Below are 19,836 nucleotides of genomic sequence, written 5' to 3' on the forward strand. Positions count from 1 at the left end.
ATGGTGCATTTCTGTGGCTTTTTACTTCAAACCATTAATGGTTATTTCAGTAAATCTCTAAGGTTTTTTAAAATAAAAACAGAACTTTTTAACACACCTAACTATAACGTTATTTTAACCTCTGATTTTCCAGTAAATTTCAAGTTTTTTTATGTAAAGTATTATTTTATTACCATATATAATGCAAACCTTCCTGCAGCCAAATCCCCAGCAGGCAGCCAACCCCATGTTGCGCACAGCCTTTGCTGAGTGCAGCATAAAGTTGGGCTTCGGGCCCCGGCGATACCATTCCGGGGCCAAATACAGGAAAAAAGGGGAGAGGGGTTGCGCATCCCCCTCCTCAAGCCTTATTTGGCCCAGGGATCCCATCCCCCAGTGTGATGCCAATTGAAAAGGGGAGGGGACCATGTGGGCCTCCTCTCTGAGACACATTAGGCCCTGGAGACCCCATTCCCCATCCTCAATGTATTTGAAAGGGGAGGGGGTACATGCTGCTGTGCCCCCTCTCCCCAAGTCATTATAGGCCCTGGGAGCCCGCCCCAGAGCAGAAACATACAAAAAAGTAAAGTGGGGGGCGTGTGGCATACCTCCTGGAGCCTTAAAAAGGGGACCCCATCCCTCATGGCAGAGTTTTTTTAAATGGGGAGGGAGCCATGCAGCCCCCATCTTCGAGCTCCATTATGCCCTAGGACCCCCTCCTCAGGGCCCTGTGTATTTTAAGGGGGAGGGTGGTCCATATAGCCCCGTCCCCAAGCCTCATTAGGCCCTTTGGATTTGATCCCGTAGGGTGGTTGTTTTTTTAAAGTAGAGGTGACCATGCAGCAATCCTCCCTGAGCCATATATGGTTCTAGGGTCCCCAAGCCCCAGAGCCTTTTTTTTTAAGGGGAGGGGGGTGTGGGCCTCCCTCTCTGACCATTATAGGCCTTGGGAAGCCAAATCAAAGGGCCAAAACGTAAACAAAATGGGAGGGGCCATGCAGCTCTCCTTCCCGGGCCCTTAAAAGGCCCTGGGGACCCCATCCCCGAGTGCCAAGTATTTTTTTGAGGGGAGGGGGCTGGGCTGCCCCCCCTTCTGAGCCATTTTAAGCCTCAGGACTCCATCCCTGGGGGCCACATTATTTCAAGGCGGGTGCTCTGTTGCTCATCCAGGGCACCCACCGTGTGGGGAGCCCAAGGGCCCCCGCAGCCCCAGCTAGATCCATGCATGCTTACCGTTTCTACCTGCCCATTACTCTGCTGGTGGTACAAGGCTCTATTTATGTAGTTAATGCCATCTTCTTGAAGAAACTTTGTCATCTCTCACATAAATTCTTGTTTTTGAAACACTGATTCAAAGAATGTATTACAGCTGTCGTTGTAGATTGTGCAATAAGCAATGGCAAAGCGTAAAGTAGCATGGTAAAATTGTTAATGGGTTTTATCAAATCGATAGAGACCTATTGCTGATGTCTTTCATGCAACTTAACTGTTGATTGACATGCATGACACTTTCGACATACATTCCTACCTTCCGATCAACAACAGGCCACCAACAGCTCACTCTTAGTTGTGTCTTGGTGCAGGTCATGTTGGTATGTCCGTCATCATCAACAACTCAACTAATTTATGTCTTAAAAGAACTGGTACTTCCAAGACATCTCCATGTACGGTGTCACTTCTCCATTATCTTTAGGAGCCAGGATGCCACGCATCCATTGTAAGATCGCCTTGAATGGCAGCTGTCCCCTGTGAAACAAGGTAGGCATATCTTCACTAGCTCATAGTGCTACTAGATTTTAGAAATCACAGGACTCACTGCTAAAATTTCATCCCCTATTCATCTAGTTAGATGCTTTTGGATGCGTTGCAATAAGTCAGGCACACAATCCTACAGGATCGGGTGAGTGCTTTACAAATCATCTATTTACCCACCTAAACACTGGATGAGATATATTTCCTAATGATATATATCCTTTTTTATATATGCAGAAGCTATCATGGTGATATGCTAGATGAGCATTTTATACCGCCTATTCTGATATTACGAGGAATAGTCCTCTTATTGACATGGAGTATCATTATTGAAAGCAAGGTTAGACTTGACCCCACTTCCGACTCCAGGTTAGTCAAATCCTGGTTTCTAGGTACACATTACCCTTTATAACCATTTCCACATGGGATTTGACATATGTTCTAAAACAAAGGTTGCCCATGTACAGTGTTGATGAAGACCTGCTATGATGTAGAGAATGCATACGCTTCCTAAGAGAGTCGAATCATCAACAATTTTACACTTAGGGCCATATTTACTTACATTTGTTCAACGCAGTGTAAGAAAGGCAACTTACTGTGCTGCATTGTGTGAAAGGGAGAGAGCAGAAATGCGCCATATTTACTAATCGCGCTGTCCGCCTAGCTCCAAGGCACGCACCCTTCCACCACAGTGCAAGGGTGCTTGAGCTACAAGGAAACACATTTTTGTGCTGGGAGGGATACCTTCCTGCAGAAAAACAACTTCTCAAGTCATTTTCTCTTTCTATGGATTATGAAAATTGCAGCACAAATATAAGAAGAAATAACAAGGAGAAAAAATATGTTATCCCTTGTTACGCCATCCTCCAGGAATTGTAGTGATTTCATGCAATCCCAGATTTACGATTCATGCAATCCCAGGTTTACAAACCTTCGTAAATCTGGGATTGCATGAAATCCATAAGTGGATGCATGGGAATTCCCATTTTATACCCATGGACCACCTCCCAGAATGAAATGCAATGCAAGCTGCTGTGTTGTGTTACATTTTTTTTTCAAAGCCATGCAAGGCAGTTCAAATCACCCCGTGCATGGCTTTCTAAATATCTACCAGCATTATGCTTCATGGCTGCCCCACAACAGTGGTTCAACCATGATGCAGAACATTAGTAAATCTGACCCTTAGCCTTTACCAATTAATGCTGGGTCTTGGGCAATGTATGTACAGATGTATTTGGCCTACTAATTAGTGATTATGAATTTGAATAACCTGGACCGACTTCATGAAGATTTCAACTTTTTCTGTGCAAATATTTGAGCACTATTTCTCTTGATGCACTGCATGAGCACTTTCTTTCACTTTTCACATATGGAGCACCTCAATGTTTGAATTACGGAAATTGATGTTGCTGTATCAATCAAATATATATAATTTTTAGTAATGTTGTTGTCGAGACCTCAATGTTTCTTGTCTATGATAACATTTCATATGATTACGAAAGAATCATCCGACTGAACCAATTCTTTGTTTGTACAGTATATGACACCCATGTGCAGAGGAGCACAGTGTCAGCCCATTGATATTTAACGTAGGTTAAATGTGAGGGCACAAAGAGTAGATCCTGAAAAGTAGTCAATACATATAGCCTCTGATTAGATGAGAGCTTTCAATGACCTACAGAAAAAACAGAAATGTAAAAATATCCATGACCTATAAAAAGATACGAGACTTTCCAGCAAAGAGATTCCTACACACACCACTACTTCCTCGCTACTTGGTCTGTCTCTACCGGTTGGCCACTTTCAGTGTAGTAATTGTTCTGTGTGCAAACAAACCATGACTCCTAAAACCTTTCTATGTAGTAAAGCGACACATACACTTGAAAGTTCACAAATTGTAATTCCAATACCGTGATCTTTGCAAACCCAAATACAATCAAGGACTATATCATACAGGTACAGAATGCACCTTTTGGCCAAGCCAGGACAGCACTAATGTGGAGGGAAATGATTGCCTAATGTCGGTCCCAATGAGGCAGAACAAGGTGTATTCTGCCCAAACCAGCCTCCACAAGGTGTGTAGTTAGGTTAATGACACCAAACATATGGTAATATAAAATGTATCTGGTATATATGATAATGCACTACCACAGATGTGGGACTCTTCCTTTCCATGTGTAAGTCTCCCTGTGAAGTTTATGAAAATTCAGAGGGCAGAGTTGCAGATCATGGTGTGTACACATAAGGATTTATATTATAGTCATCTTGGCTCAGTGAAACACGTAAAGCATGACGTAGGGAAGCAGTGTCATATCCAGATCGTCCTTTCATAGCCTCAACAACAACTTTGAAGGACAAAGAGAACATTAATTAGACTTTGGACAGTCTATACCAAGTTCATCAATGACTGGGACAGCACAGCAAACCCCATCCCTAAGACTGATATGACTCCAGATTGTGTCCCAATCATAGGTGCTTGAATAAGATAACTGGTGTATAATGTCTATCCTATATCAAGTAGGATCAAATCTGGACAAAAGGGGACCTTCTTATTTCATCTCTTCATAGATCCTTCAAGGGCATACTGGTAAACTACAGACAATGCACAAAACTAACTTGGTTTGCCTTTGTGTGCCTGGTCAGCCTCTTTGAATGACAGGCCATGCAATACTTTACATGATCCTGGGTGGACTATTGAACCAGTGCCAGATGGGCTGTAACTATTTTCTCTTCCCTAACATGATGCAGAATGGCTTTGTTGTCTTTAGTTCATGTTCGAAGTCTGACACTGAACACATTAGGATTATGCAGACCGCCATAAGAGATGCATGGCTAATTGTGAAGGCAAACTCTCAAAGTGGTCACTCGCCAAAAGCAACTTGTTTCTGAGAAAGTTGTAACTATGGTGAGGGGTTTGTGAGAGATCCCAGTCCGAGGTCACTTACTCACAGGAATAAATGTTAGCTGAAACAGGCAGAATGTGTATTTGGCAACTAAGAATTTGAGGTTCAAAGGCAGGTGACTACTAGGTCAGCTCTAATGTGGTGGGATAGAAGTTCTAATTGCAGGTCCCAATGGGTTAGAAAAAGATGTAGGCTGACAACGGTCTCCACAAGGTAGTTAGTTAGATTATGACCACTTCTTGTCACACACCTTGTCTGCTCTACTCTGAATATCACTAATGTCTGAGCAGGTCCATTGGCTAGGATCACTGACACAGTCTCATGGTAATCAATATTGTATGCAAAAATATTGTGTACCAGTATATTGTGCTTCTATACTTATAATGGTAAGGAACAAACATATCGGGAAAAAGATATTGTTGACACTAATATCATTCAAAAATGGATCAAAATATCACATTTGGAATATAGTTGAAAGTAGTAAATGTTACATATTTTAATATGTAAATTTAATGTAATGTAAATTAACTATATACCATTAATATTTAATATTATATATAAATATATCCTAATATGAAACATGTTGTTGCTGGTGAGCGATTAAAAAACACCTATATCACAGGACAGTGTGGGATTGAACTGTTTTCATATATTGTGGTTACCGCAACCATGGCAGGCACCGGCATCTTGGGCAGGCGTGGGGCGTTCAGCGGACACTTCTTTGAGAATGTGTATGTATATATATATATATTCACTGAAAAAACCATAGGTTTCACACATGTTATAGTTAGCGGAAATTTTACTGATAAAAAACCAATGAAATTCCCCCGTTATAGTTAGTGCAGGCAACTATAACTCACGCGACCGCAATCCTCTGCTGATGCTAATACTGTATTTAGACACTTATTTGCCCATGTCTTCTTCCATACATTTTTAGCTATACATATATTACAAATATTTTTTTTTCATAAAGACACATATGTCATCAGCAGAAGATTGCGGTCGCTTGAGTTATAGTTGCCTGCACTAACTATAACGGGGGAATTTCATTGGTTTTTTATCAGTAAAATTTCCGCTAACTATAACATGTGTGAAACCTATGGTTTTTTCAGTGAATTTGCAAGGTTTTTTAAATGCTAATTCCTAACTATAACGTGTGTGAAACCTATGGTTTTTTCAGTGAATTTGTACGTTTTTTTAAATGCTAAGTTACTTTACGCCATTCGTGGCGTGCGCGCCCACTTAACGCAGTTCGTTCCGTGCGCGCACAGTGAGCACGTGGTGCGCTTCGCGCACCGCGCGCCCACTTTACGCAGTTAGTGCCGTGCACGCACGGTGGGCACGCGGTGCGATGACAAAGCAAGAAAGCACGTCAACAAATCTGTTTCTGCTTTCCTCCGTGACTATGGTATGGGTGCCATTTACCACAACAACTTGCGTTATGACATGCAAGACATTTATAGAGGAGATGGTGTGCACTTCAATGATGAAGGGAACAGAGTCTTCCTCTTGAACCTTAGACTCTGCATCGGTACTTACTTGTAGGTACCACTAAAAAATCATTTCATAAACACAACGGCTCTTTTTAGAGCCCCCTAATATCTAAACACTTAAATCTGATTTTCATTTTTTTTTTTTTTTTTTTCTACCGTACGCTTACCGTAAGCTTACCGTACGCGTACCCCGTGATTTTTTTTAAAATCAATAAATGTTTTCTTTGTACTTTACAGTCCTTCTTTGACCCCCTCACAAATGTAAGGGGGTCTGTAACTCTCCTCATTGCCCCCTTTTCTTGTTTTCACTCTTTTTTTTCTGAGTGAAATACACAAAATGGCGGCCGCCTCTTCCTGGTTTCGGCCGATTCGAATGTTTACTAAGATCTAAGAGCCAATCAGAATCGCGCTCGCGCACGCCACCGTACGCTTACCGTAAGCGTACGGTAAGCGTACCGTAAGCGGGCTCAGATATATATATTGATTTAAAGGCTATTTTCTCAGAATCTACTGAACAGATTTACACCAAACCTACAAAAGGCACTTCCTTGACCTAGGGACTACCTCTCTGCCAAATTTCGAGTAATTCTGTTCAGCCGTTCGGGCTGTAGCTCGTTCTAAAGGTCCTATGGAAAAATGCATGGGGAAAACGCGTTTTGGGACCCCCCTTTTATCTCAGCCCCCGCTTGACGGATCCCCCCGAGACTTTCAGGGTAGGAGCGGAGCGTAGCGCCCCACCTATTTTGAGAAATTCGCGAGGATTCATCGACCGGCGCCAAAGTTATTCAAAATAGAATGTTGAGGTTTTCCTATGGAAAAGGGGTCCTAACTATAACTACCTACTGGCGACCGCCAGTAGGTAATATATATATATATATATATATTACCTACTGGCGGTCGCCAGTAGGTAGTTATAGTTAGGACCACGTTTCCATAGGAAATCCGCAACATTCTATTTTGAATAACTTTTGCGCCGGTCGACGAATCCTCGCGAATTTTTCAAAATAGGTGGGGCGCTACGCCCCGCTCCTACCCTGAAAGTCTCGGGGGGATTCGTCAAGCGGGGGCTGAGATAAAAGGGGGGTCCCAAAACACGTTTTTCCCATGCATTTTTCCATAGGACCTTTAGACAGGGCTACAGCCCGAACGGCTGAACAGAATTACTAGAAATTTGGCAGAGAGGTAGTCCTCAGGTCAAGGAAGTGCCTTTTGTAGGTTTGGTGTAAATCTGTTCAGTAGATTCTGAGAAAATAGCCTTTATATCAATATATATATCTGAGCCAGCTTACGGTGCGCTTACGGTACGCTTACCGTACGCGTACGGTGGCGTGCGCGAGCGCGATTCTGATTGGCTCTTAGATCTTAGTAAACATTCGAATCGGCCGAAACCAGGAAGCGGCGGCCGCCATTTCCTCTCAACCACTGAGAGTGATTTTTAAATTTTAAGGCCCAAAAACATGTAAAGGGGCTGTTTAGACAGCTCCCACACACATAGGCATGTTGACGGAGTCCCCAAAGATCCCCCAAGGCCAAAAACGGAATTTTTATTTTTTCGGTAATTTCAACGATTACGCTTACCATACGCGTACGTTAAAAAATTATTAAAAAAAAAAAATCATCCACACTCTCTCCACCCCGTGTGCATTTGGTGGCCGAAGGCCACCAATTGTGCATGACTTATAACAGACGAGATAAACTAAAAAAATAAAAAAAATAAAATAAAAAAAAAAATTATCCACACTCTCTCCACCCCGTGTGCAAATGGTGCCCGAAGAGCACCATTTGTGCATGGCTTATGATCTATACGAAAAATTAAAATATTACCTTTCAAAACGAAGTGCATCATATGTCCTCCATGTGCGCACGGTGCGCGAAGCGCATCGTGCGTACATGGCCCATCTAGCGTAACGTGGGCACGCGGTGCGCGTAGCGCACCGCGTGCCCACCGTGCGTGCATGGCACTAACTGCGTAAAGTGGGCGCGCGGTGCGCGAAGCGCACCGCGTGCTCACTGTGCGCGCACGGTGCGCGAAGCGCACCGTGCGCGCACAGAACGAACTGCGTTAAGTGGGCGCGCACGCCACGAATGGCGTAAAGTAACTTAGCATTTAAAAAAACGTACAAATTCACTGAAAAAACCATAGGTTTCACACACGTTATAGTTAGGAATTAGCATTTAAAAAACCTTGCAAATTCACTGAAAAAACCATAGGTTTCACACATGTTATAGTTAGCGGAAATTTTACTGATAAAAAACCAATGAAATTCCCCCGTTATAGTTACTGCAGGCAACTATAACTCACGCGACCGCAATCTTCTGCTGATGACATATGTGTCTTTATGAAAAAAAAATATTTGTAATATATGTATAGCTAAAAATGTATGGAAGAAGACATGGGCAAATAAGTGTCTAAATACAGTATTAGCATCAGCAGAGGATTGCGGTCGCGTGAGTTATAGTTGCCTGCAGTAACTATAACGGGGGAATTTCATTGGTTTTTTATCAGTAAAATTTCCGCTAACTATAACATGTGTGAAACCTATGGTTTTTTCAGTGAATATATATATAGATAGATAGATAGATAGATAGATAGATAGATAGATAGATAGATAGATAATATATATATATATTGTACTATATTTAACACAACATTTATTTAGCATTCCATGAAATAGTTATAGGTTAACTGTATTACTATGAATAATATATATTATACAATTAATAAAAATACTTATTTCACATTAAAATATATTTTAACTGTATTAATATGAAAATATATACATATAGTCATAGTGGTAAATTCAAGAGATTATTAAAATTAATAATGTGAAATAGATGTTTTATTTATTAATTATGTTACTATATATATGTGATTTAAATGCAAGGGTGTGAAGTTCCTGTAACGAGAATTTTTTTAAATAACCTATCAGGTCAGTGGAATATACTCCAATAGGAGTAAGTGACCTCACACACACAAGAGGTGCCATGCTTCATCATCTGGGTGTGCTCCTCGTCGGTGCAGAGCTGCAATGCCCAACGGGCACCCGCGTAGGGGCTCTTTGCCGGAGATCTTTTAACTATGCCATTTGATAAGTGTGGGTATGTGGGATGTGACGAGTAGTTTAGTGATGGTAGGTTTGAGTAAAATGTATTAGTGGATCACACGATCACGGTCTCTTGGCACTATTTCGAAAGAGCTCAAGTTAGTGTCAAAAAAGCATTTTCCACATTGGTGGTGCTACATGCGTGTTCCCAGTAATTGTCACCTTGTACTGCACTAGGTGGCATGAAATAAATAAGGTGATATACATAATAAATAACAACTCGTTATAACTAAACGTTTCACAACTTTTTACCAGAATTTAAAAAAAAACTTGTATTTGTTCTATGTTTTGTCTGTCCCTCTTCTCTTTCAGGTTGGTTTGATATACAAGGTAGAATCTTGCCTTATCACATATGGTGTGACTGCTTACTTGAATTATCTGCACACATTAAAGAATCAGTCATGCAGTACTGTGAGATATTCTTCTTTGGTACTGATGAATTGTCAATAGACTTCTTAGGGGCTGCAGTAGGCAAGAAACATGTTGACCATACACTTTTGAATCTATTCATGACTGCTCTTTAGGCCCATTGTATCCCACATGAGCAACACTGGTTTTAATTAGGTTAGTGAGCTCCACTAATAAAGTTTACTCAAACCTAGCATCACTAAACCTATTTTAATCACCCTTTTCACTACACTACTCGTCACACCCCACATACCCACACTCATCAAATGGCATGATAAAAAGATCTCTGGCAAAGAGCCCCTTCATGGGTGCCCTTTGGGCATTGCAGCGCCGGGCAGATGAGGAGCACTCCCAGATGATAAAGCATGACACCTCTAGGGGTGTGTGAGGGCACTTACTCCTATTGGAGTATATTCCACTTACCTGATAGATTACTAACATTTTTCCTTGTTGCAGGAACTGCACTCCTCGCATCTAAATCATTGAATAAGGGAGCTTGTGTGCTGGACCTAACCAATAGCTCCCGGTTCCTCCTGTTTAAATGACTATATATATGTGTGCATATTTATACATACATACACAATAAAGCCATAAAAATATAATAAATTGAATAAGAAAAAATATATTAATTAATGTAGACAATAAATAAAATGTCAAATATTGAAAAATAAAAAAACACATTTGCAAACAATTTACAAATAAAAAAATAATATGAAATATAAATTATGTAACAATTAATGCTATAAAATCTATTTAAGCAATACTATGAAAACTACTTAAGTCTAAGAAGATGAACTACACTATTCCCCCTCTAGTTTACGCAACAATAGGGAAAGTGTTGGACTTTGGAGGGGTTATATTTAATATTTCTAATCTGGTCACCACAATAATAGGGAAAGTATTTGAGTTCAAAGGATTTAGATTTTCTCTTCCTACCCCATTAAGTGCAACAGTATGGAGGAATATGGCTCTTTACATCGCAATGTATTACATCGTGTACTTTTACAACGCGGTTGTTATAACGACCGCATTGTTAGTACTTGATGCATTTACATCGCAAGTAATTACAACGACTTGCACTAGGGGGCGCGCTGGGCTTAGGAATAGTATTAATTACTATTCCTACTCCAGTTTACGCAACAGTAGGCAAGGTTTTGGAATTCATTTCCAATACCTCAGCACCCCCTAGTTCAAGTCGTTGTAATGACTTGCGATGTAAATGCATCACGTACTAACAACGCAGTCGTCTTCCAACCCAAGACCACACCAAATGTAGCATTCCAACAACTAAAATAACATTAAATCAAATAAGTATTCCACAATTTGCATAGTTAAAATGTAATCAAATAATTCATTTATAAATGATAACTAATAGTTAATTATTACTTAATTCACTTCCTACCCTATACCCATACAAGCTTACAACCCTGCAACTAAAATCCAAGTAAAATAAATCAGTATTCCATATTTTACATAATAGTATCCCACCATGAACCCTACAAACCTATCAGACCATAAGTAAAATATAAATAAAATAAATAATGATTCCATATATTACATAGTTGAAAATCAACCTAATATTTATTTAACAATTAATAATGATTTTTTAATTAATTATTACATAATTAACTTCCCACCATGCACCCTTACAAACCTAAAAGTCTGCAAATAACACAAATATATCAGTATTAAATAAATTACATAATAAATTTCACTCATCTAATTGAATAAAAAGTATTGATTAATTCTTCATTAATCATTGCCTAATCAACTTCCCACCTTATCCACCTACAAACCCAAGAACCCGCTACAACACTATAAATTACTATTGAAAATTAATAACATTTTTTAAATCACTTAAAATCAAAGGTCATATTTTTTAAAACAATAACATTTATATAAACAATAGTAACTAAATTAATATATTAACTAAAACACATAAAAATTATTAAAAATCAATAATAGTGAAAATAAAATAAAAACATCAATATTATTTACAAGGATGCTACTTAACTCAAAAAACTATATTCTTGTCAATGATATTTATTTATCACTATATTTGTGTGTCATGATATTTAATTTCTCATATTTCTGTCTACAGATATTTTTAAATCAATATTTTTATCCAAACACTCATTGGCTACGAGGAAGGGCAGATTTTTCTCGGAAGCTGTCGGTCAGAAAGTAAACTGGCCAGTCATTCCGGCTGGCTTCTGAAGGGCTCCAGAAGCCCGCCAGCCAGTCGGAAGCCGGACAGTAATCTCAAGGGCGGGCCTTTCCACCCTTGAGATTACGATGCACGATTTTGACATGGAAACCATGTTAGGAAGCGTGTTTAAGGGCCCCCAGCAGGGCCCCCTTGGGTATGCGGCCTCTGGTTGAGGTGCCTGACAAGGGGTGCAGGGATGAACCACACCTCCCAGTTCCCTATGGAAGGATGCATTACGGCTGGTTTACAGCCTTAATGCATGCTCCCATAGGAAAATGTAGGAATGCTACTGCACAGTGTTCTGTAGCTTCCTAATGAGGCCGTCGGGACAACCTACCAGGTGTCGGTCGGTCTCAGGACCGAGTCGGTGTTCCGCCCAACATCAAAATCGGCACCTAAGCTCTTTTTCATGTCACTGAATCTATGATGTTGGGCATGACAACCCTGCATATAGGATTGGACACAAATGAGGGGTTGGAATGTATCTAGTTGTATATCTGCCATCGAAGGATATAAAAAGCATTCTTGTTTCTGAATCAAGAGTACATGAAGCACATTGTTCTAGTTTCTTGTGTCGGTACATCGTCCCTCTTGGCTCTCCTGTGTAGCAAATGGTTCCACTGTCCCTTGGGAATGCACATTCCGACTGAGATGTTCTTGTTCACCATGATGCTCTGGCCATGGGGTGGAGGGGTGTCCTGGAGTCGTATTGGCTGCTGATCTCCACAGGTCGATTTCTTCTGCCAACATGTTAATTAAATCCAGTATTTGTAAAGCGCAAACAGCTACCCAAAGGCATCCCGGCACTGGGGGCCGTCGGGAAGATTAAGCGAGCTATTGCCCAGAATCACATGGTGCTGGGCTGACCTGCTGCCATTGCCAGGGATTGAACCATGAGCCCCAGCGTCAGTCGCCCTGGCCGCGGTGCCACACCTCTTCCCTAATGGCACCAGGCGTAAATCTCAACCTCTTGACCTGGAATGTCAACGGCCTGGGGATAAAATCAAAAGGTGCATTGTGCTGCAATATATGAAACGACCTGCTCAGGATATTGTGATGCTCCAGGAGACACATCTGGTTAGGAACTCCTGTGAGGCCCTGAACAGATGGGGGTATTGAATGATCGTGCACTCAGGATTTCCATCAGCTTCAAAGGGGTTGGGGATCCTCCTCCGCAAGGGATGCCCCTATATGGTACACAATACATGGACTGACGCGCAGGGTAGATACTCAGCCGCCTCGGGCACCTGGGAGGGTCAAGTCCTTAACGTAGTCTCCTCCGGGTTGCAGCGCTCAACATTACGAGACGTAGGGACTCTACTCTTTGAACTGCCCTTAGGAGTACTGATACTGGGGGGCATCTTTAATTTAACTATGGATGGTTCTACGGATCATCTCCCACCCCATGAAGACCCGTTGCAGGGCTCCCAGCTCAGTGAGTTTGCCAACGCCCTTGGCGTTGTGAACATCTGGTGATGGCTCACTACCCACTTCACGTTTCAGACCAGGGCTCACAACAGCCAGTCTCAAATTGACTACATGTTCACCCATGCACAAGACATTCAGGCTTTTGACGCGTCCAGGTGTTAGGCATGTGGCATTTCCGATCACTCACCCATTCTCACAACTTTCGGCCTGCAGCGGCCTGCATCCCGCGGTACCCTCTCTGTAAACCCGTGGGCGCTTAAAATACCTCATGTTAGGGAGGCAATATTTAAAGATACTGATCATTAGTTTGCGGAAAATTTGGGGTCCGTTATTTCTGGACGATACTCTGGGGAGCGTTTGGCGCTGTCATCAAAGGCTGTGTTCTGTCGTTAATGGTGGGACACAGGGCTGAGCGTTCTAAAAGGGCGCTCGAGATGGAAAGGGATATTTTACTCAGGGAAGAGGTAATAGCGCGTGCCCCCTATCCTGATGCACGACATACCTTAAACATGATACTGCAGAATTATCGGCAGCTTCTCTTAAAAGATGCCAGGGCGCGCTTCCTGGCAACACGCCACAGGAGTTATGAGCAGGGGGAACGCACGGGTAAACTCCTGGCGTGGTTGGAATGGAGGGAACAAGCATCAAGATGGGTCCATGCGATATCTGGCCCCGACAGTACACCCCTCACTGACCCTCAACAAATAGCCGATATCGTTGCCGCCCACTTTGAAGAGATCTACAGTACTTCGGAGGCTTCTCAGGCCCTGTTGTTGGCTGACCTCCTGGCTACTATAAATGTGGTGAGCCTCTCCCCACAGGACAGGGACTCCCTGGAAGTTGACATCACCATGATGGAAATCCAGAAGGCCATACAGGATGTCCGCTCTGGCAAAGCGATGGGTCCTATCGTGCTTTTTAAATCCATGGCTTCAAAGCTAATGCCTCACTTGTTAAACATGTATACGGAATGCTTTGAATTGGGCCTCCTTCCGGCCGATATCAGGACCGCCTCCATCGTGGTAATTCACAAACCGAATAAGCCGGTGGACGAATGCAACTCCTACCGGCCTATTTCCCTCCTCACAGTCGAGGCTAAGATCCTGGCCAAACTATTGGCCAACTGACTCCTTCCTTACATCACTGGACTGGTTCATACGGACCAGTCCGGGTTTATGCCGGGGAGAAATACAGCCCGGAACTTGCGACGGTTAAATGGGGCCCTTGGTAGACTCGATGCTATCAGGGAAGAGGCGATTTTGCTATCATTAGATGCCACTGTCAATAACCACTGCTCTGCTGCCTTCTCCCTCCGGCGGGGCACGCGGCAAGGTTGCCCGCTGTCTCCGCTGCTCTTCGCCCTTGTATTGGAACCACTGGCCGTTTGGGTTACGGGCGATCCAGAAATACAGGGACTTAAATGGATGGTAGACCATGAAGACCGCATCTCGCTTTACGCGGATGACATTCTTCTTTATCTGGCCTCTCCATCACAATCCCTGCAGTGTGTACTTCATATATTCCATATATTTGGTACCCACTCTAGATACAACATTAATTGGTCTAAATCCCAGATGTATGTGCTACGGGGCGACCCCCCCTCCAGTCCTCTGGGCTATAATATACCAGTGGTAGCTCAGGGTTTTTGATTCCTCAGTGTCTTCGTGATCCCGTATGCTAGCCTACTCTATGAACATAATTTACTGGGACCCCTTCAACGTCTCAAATCGGACGTCCTACACTGGCGGTCTCTCCCGCTTACCCTCTTGGGGAGAGCGTCACTCTCCCGCGCTTCCTATATGAGCTACAGAACACCCCCTTTGCTATCCCTGATTCCTATTTCTCCAGAATAGATAGTGTAGTGTGGGGTCTACTGTGGGAGGACCATCCACCTCATATAGCGATGAAAAAACTCACAATGGGGTGGTATGACGGGGGCGTAGCACTACCAGACATGCGACTATACTACCAAGCTTCACAACTGACTGCAATAAATAGATGGGTATTTGGCGCACATGACGATCCAAACTACCGCACGGATCACTGGCTCCTGGGACAGGGAGGGTACAATAGGGCACTATACTCTAATCCTAGAAAGCTTGTCTTGACGGGTCCTACTGCCCACACAGTGGCGATATGGCATGGAGTCACGAGGAGACTGGGTTGGCACAACCGCTTGACAAAAGTGACACCCCTTTGGGAGCCCGATATATTGGGGCGGCTCAGTAAATTCCCTGGGTTTGATAAAAGGGACACGATTTGCATATCCACGGTGGGGGACATGTGGGTGAAGGGGAAATTAGCCACGTTTGCTGAACTCCAGACAAAGTATCAATTGGCACACACTGAAACCTTTAGGTACCTCCAGATTAGCCACCTCATCTATGCGCCATGCCTAAGGAACTCCCTCTGCCTGAGTCTTCCCCCTTAGAGGACAGGTTACTACTGGATCCCATGGACCATAAAGCAGTGTCCTTCACATACAAAAAATTGGTAATTAATCAAACTGATCCGATGCAACGATTACGTGAAGGGTGGGAGTCAGACCTGGGTAGTATTGACGATGAGGACTGGCGGGACGCGATGGCCTCCACTAAAGAAGTTGCCATCCCCATGAGGCTACGCCTCATCCAGCTGAAAATCCTTCATCAAGTTTATTTTGATGCTACACTCCTTTTCAGACTGGGTAGACGGCCTGACCCCCTTTGTCTTCGCCTTTGCAATCAGTCAGGCAAGTTTTTTCACATACTATGGGACTGTCCATATATTAAGCGTTCCTGGGATAACGTCACGAAGCAACTGAAAAAGACATGTGATAAGTTCCTGACGCCGTCTCCACAGCTCTGCTTCCTCAACATGTGGGAGGCTACCGACCTGTCCCAGGCAGAGCAGGCGTGGGCATCGATGGGTTGGGCAATCGCCAAACGCAACAATGCACAGAAATGGGGGGGTGGAAATAGTCCCAACTATGCGCGACTGGGCTAGGGACATGAATAGATCAATGATTGCCGAGAAGGCCGTGTTCAAGGGTAGAGGCTGCCCCAAGAAATGGGACCACAAATGGGGGAAATGGAACAAATATAGAGGGGACATCTGCATTTCTCCTACTGTGGAACTGCAGCGTGAAAGACAAACTTTGATGTCTCGCCTAACTAATACTGATGAGCCTTCACCTTCGACTAACTGAGGCTGTTCTATCGTATGTTTTCAGCACTTCAGTATTTTATTGCTGTGTATATTTCCTCTGTATAATGATTCATCGCATAGGGGGTGGTAGTTGACTCTGAATCAGCGAAATGGTGCAACCTGTGATAACTGTCATGTTGATGTATTGAAGTTGGAGTCACCTACTGTGGGTCTGCCGTTTGCTCTGATATCACTCTGTACCAGCACTATTTTGTTGAAAATAAAAAGTTTATTAAAAAAAAAAAAAAAAGAGTACACGAAGAAACTTGGTCCTTGGCTTTCCCAGGGACCCTACCACTCCTTTTTTGCTGAGTGACATTCAGCTCTCATATGATAGTAATAGGATTCCCTCGCTTTGTGTTTTGATTTATTTAATCTGCCTTCACCGCCTCACCCTTAATCTATTTAAGAATCCATTTGGATGTTATGCTTTGCGTTTAAATATGTATTGATTCATTTTCCAACCGAAACTCCTTTTGTTAAATGTTATTATTTATTTACAGCAACACATTTTGCCAGCAGAGAAACGAGAAGAATATATTCTAAATATCACACAGCATTGTTTTGAGTGAAGGTATAGAACTCATTTATTTGTAGGAGTAGGTGTGCTCACTCTACCTCCTGCTAGATTTGTGGGTAAGCAGAAGCTTCTAGAACAAACTTGAACCTGGATGTGCTCCCTTTAAGAGATGCTGCACTAATTTCCAGTAAAGTGAACTCGGGAAATTAGAGCTCATTTGGATCATTCTTTACAAGGCCACCAGGTCATGAGCTACGTAGGGGGGGGAAATCTCTCAGTTGGTAAAGAGATTTTGTTGCACAATCCTACAAAATTCAACTATTTTCTGCAATGATATCAGTGGCTGACAGCATTGAAAAGTAGGAGAAATTTCTTTTGCACAGTGCCATGGTAAAGGCATATATTTTTATTTTAAGTTTCTTTTTATTGAATCCAACAGAAAGAAAAAACAGAACAGATTCACGTTGTAGCAATGTTCGAACTTCTTTTGACATTAATTTGGCACATTCGAATGATTTATAGCAGAGTTTCCACAACCAATTAGTTATTCTTATCTTACATCTCTAGTTCGTATGGGGTGGTTTGCTCGGCACCCTGGGAGGTGTACTCCCAACACTTCTTGGTAAAGGCATATATGTATTTTTTCAGAAAGTCAATGCGAGCTTTCAAAATAACCAGTTCCTACAGGAAGAAAGGAATGATTGACATCCGGAAACTTGGATAATCCTTGAACTGTTTCAGATAAATGCAGTGTTTGTTCTTGGCCCAAATGGTCATCTGAATAAAGCAGATAATTGTATACAATGCCACTGGAAAGGAAGATAGAAAGGTTGTTAGTAACTTTGCCTTCAAACCATTCAGGTCCTGACTATGATGAGTTAAATGATCACATACCTGGGACACACTGGGTCATGACGGTGTAACTGATCCATATGCCCACCTATAAGTAGGAATAAAAAGACCAAATATGAGGTGCCATAACAAGCTTTCTATGATAATCCCACTGCATGTTCATAAACAAGTTACTTAAACTGAACTTTTAGTAAATGTATGGATTATGCAATAAACACTACCTCTCAAACAAAGAGCATTACCATGTGTGTCTGTTAGAAATGTAGTCTTGCCTACATGTAAAATCAATTATGCAAGTACTTGTATGTATATCACAAATGCTGTTATGAGGCCTGACAGGCTTATTTAGGAAAGTTTAAGGTCGCAAAGTTTCTGTGGTTGCTTAAAAATTCATAAGCCCCTGAAGAAGGACCAAGCAACTGCACAAGTGTTCCCGGCTGGTGAGGTTACAGAGAAGGAAGGATTTCTGCAGGCATGGTCACAGTGAAAGGATAATGCAAGAAAGCAATCTGCAAGATATCACAGCAATACAACATGCTTCTAAAATATTTTCATACTGATTAGCAAATAAGTATTTTATCCTGTTTACCAAATATCTTGTGCTTGGTCTTTCTGATGTTACTATACAAGGAGATATTACTTGTGTACTCTGTTCAGTTGAAGCTTAAGACAGGATTGTGTTGTTCAATCAAAGCTGCACAATCTTTATATTGTGATGGATTAATTTAGATGCAAGCAGACATCGGGGAAAAAACGTTGCCATGTTTTCAAATTCTTGGGATGTTACTAATAAAGATATTAGAAAGAATTGGTACCTAAATTTGGACCTAAGGCCAATATAACCCATGAACTTTCCAGATGTGGAATCAGGTAACATTTATATCATTTATTTGATATACACGTTGCAGGGTACAGGATCTCTAACAATCTTTAAAAAAAAATGAAAGAGATCTTAGCTTCCTCAAAGACTCCTCCACATCAATACCCTGCTTACTTTTCAAATGCTTTTGAAAGATCTATATAACACCCTTCTTCTGTGAAACTGACAATGTTTATTCACCACACATAAACAGACATTATTTGCATGGGAATAAATACTCACAAATGTACATAATCAGGATACTAGGAAGGTTGAAGCAGTTCCATTATAGACTGATGGATGCCAGTTGTTAAAAGCCCTAAGCTTGAGTTATAATGATGTTGAGGTGCTTTAATAATTGGAATAAGCTGAGGGGAAAGGGTTATAAGGCTGTTAGAACATTCCACCACTGAGGGTAGAATGTTCTAAATTAAACAGGGAGAAACAGAAAGACACACATTGGCATATTGGAGCAGAAGGCATATGTCAGCTCTTATTGTCTTCAACTGAGCTCTCAACATCCCAATTTTCTAATACCATATTGAGGCACAAGACTGTAGAACAAGTGTCTTCCGAAGTTCAGGGAACATATTACATTGATTTTGATATGTGATGCTTCCAATACGTTATATATAAAGAAGGTAAACAAAAATCCCAATCCCTACAGTCATGCAGTTTATTATGCTTACAGTTGTGCTTTAGAGTACATGGTAGAGTTTAGCGTTCGAGTGGGAGCTAGAATGAAGGAGAAGTAGGTTCTAAACCAGTTATTTGCTGCTGTCTGGGGAAGCTGTGTGTACATTCGAGGACAATAAATAGGGATATTACAGATTAAAAAGCAAGACATCTCTTGCTGCTGTTAATGTGTAGGCACGTGAATAAGCGTTTTCAGGCTGGCCCTGCTAAAATTATTCGGAAATGGAGGTGTCACCTGGAAATTAAGGGCTATGGGGGACGATGGCGTACATCTGTACAGTTACGCAGTGGAGGCAGTAGAGATGGTGCTTAATTTGAGTCTGTGGTTGCGTGTGGGGGTCAACTGGCACCAATTTTTGGGGACTGGCACATATTTGTCATTATTTGACTTTGACTTGAAGGAGAGGGACTATCACACAAGGGAGACAGAAGGAGGAAGAGAAAGAC

At 42.1% G+C, this 19,836-nt stretch overlaps 1 protein-coding gene across 1 annotated transcript in view; it reads right to left on the minus strand.

Moving 5' to 3' along the window:
- Positions 1 to 17,408: 17,408 nt before the first annotated feature.
- Positions 17,409 to 19,836, minus strand: part of LOC146833601 (very-long-chain enoyl-CoA reductase-like) — a 97,121-nt gene continuing 94,693 nt past the window's right edge. Inside the window, exons 12-13 of the mRNA XM_085599907.1 lie at positions 17,877 to 17,922; positions 17,409 to 17,791 (exon numbers count right to left, since the gene is read on the minus strand). Of these exons, the coding sequence (XP_085456033.1) occupies positions 17,664 to 17,791; positions 17,877 to 17,922 (174 nt within the window). The 3' untranslated portion in view covers positions 17,409 to 17,663. The remainder of the gene's footprint in view (positions 17,792 to 17,876; positions 17,923 to 19,836) is intronic.

The sequence above is a fragment of the Triturus cristatus genome, chromosome 4_2, assembly GCF_964204655.1.
Source record: "Triturus cristatus chromosome 4_2, aTriCri1.1, whole genome shotgun sequence".
NCBI lineage: Eukaryota > Metazoa > Chordata > Amphibia > Caudata > Salamandridae > Triturus > Triturus cristatus.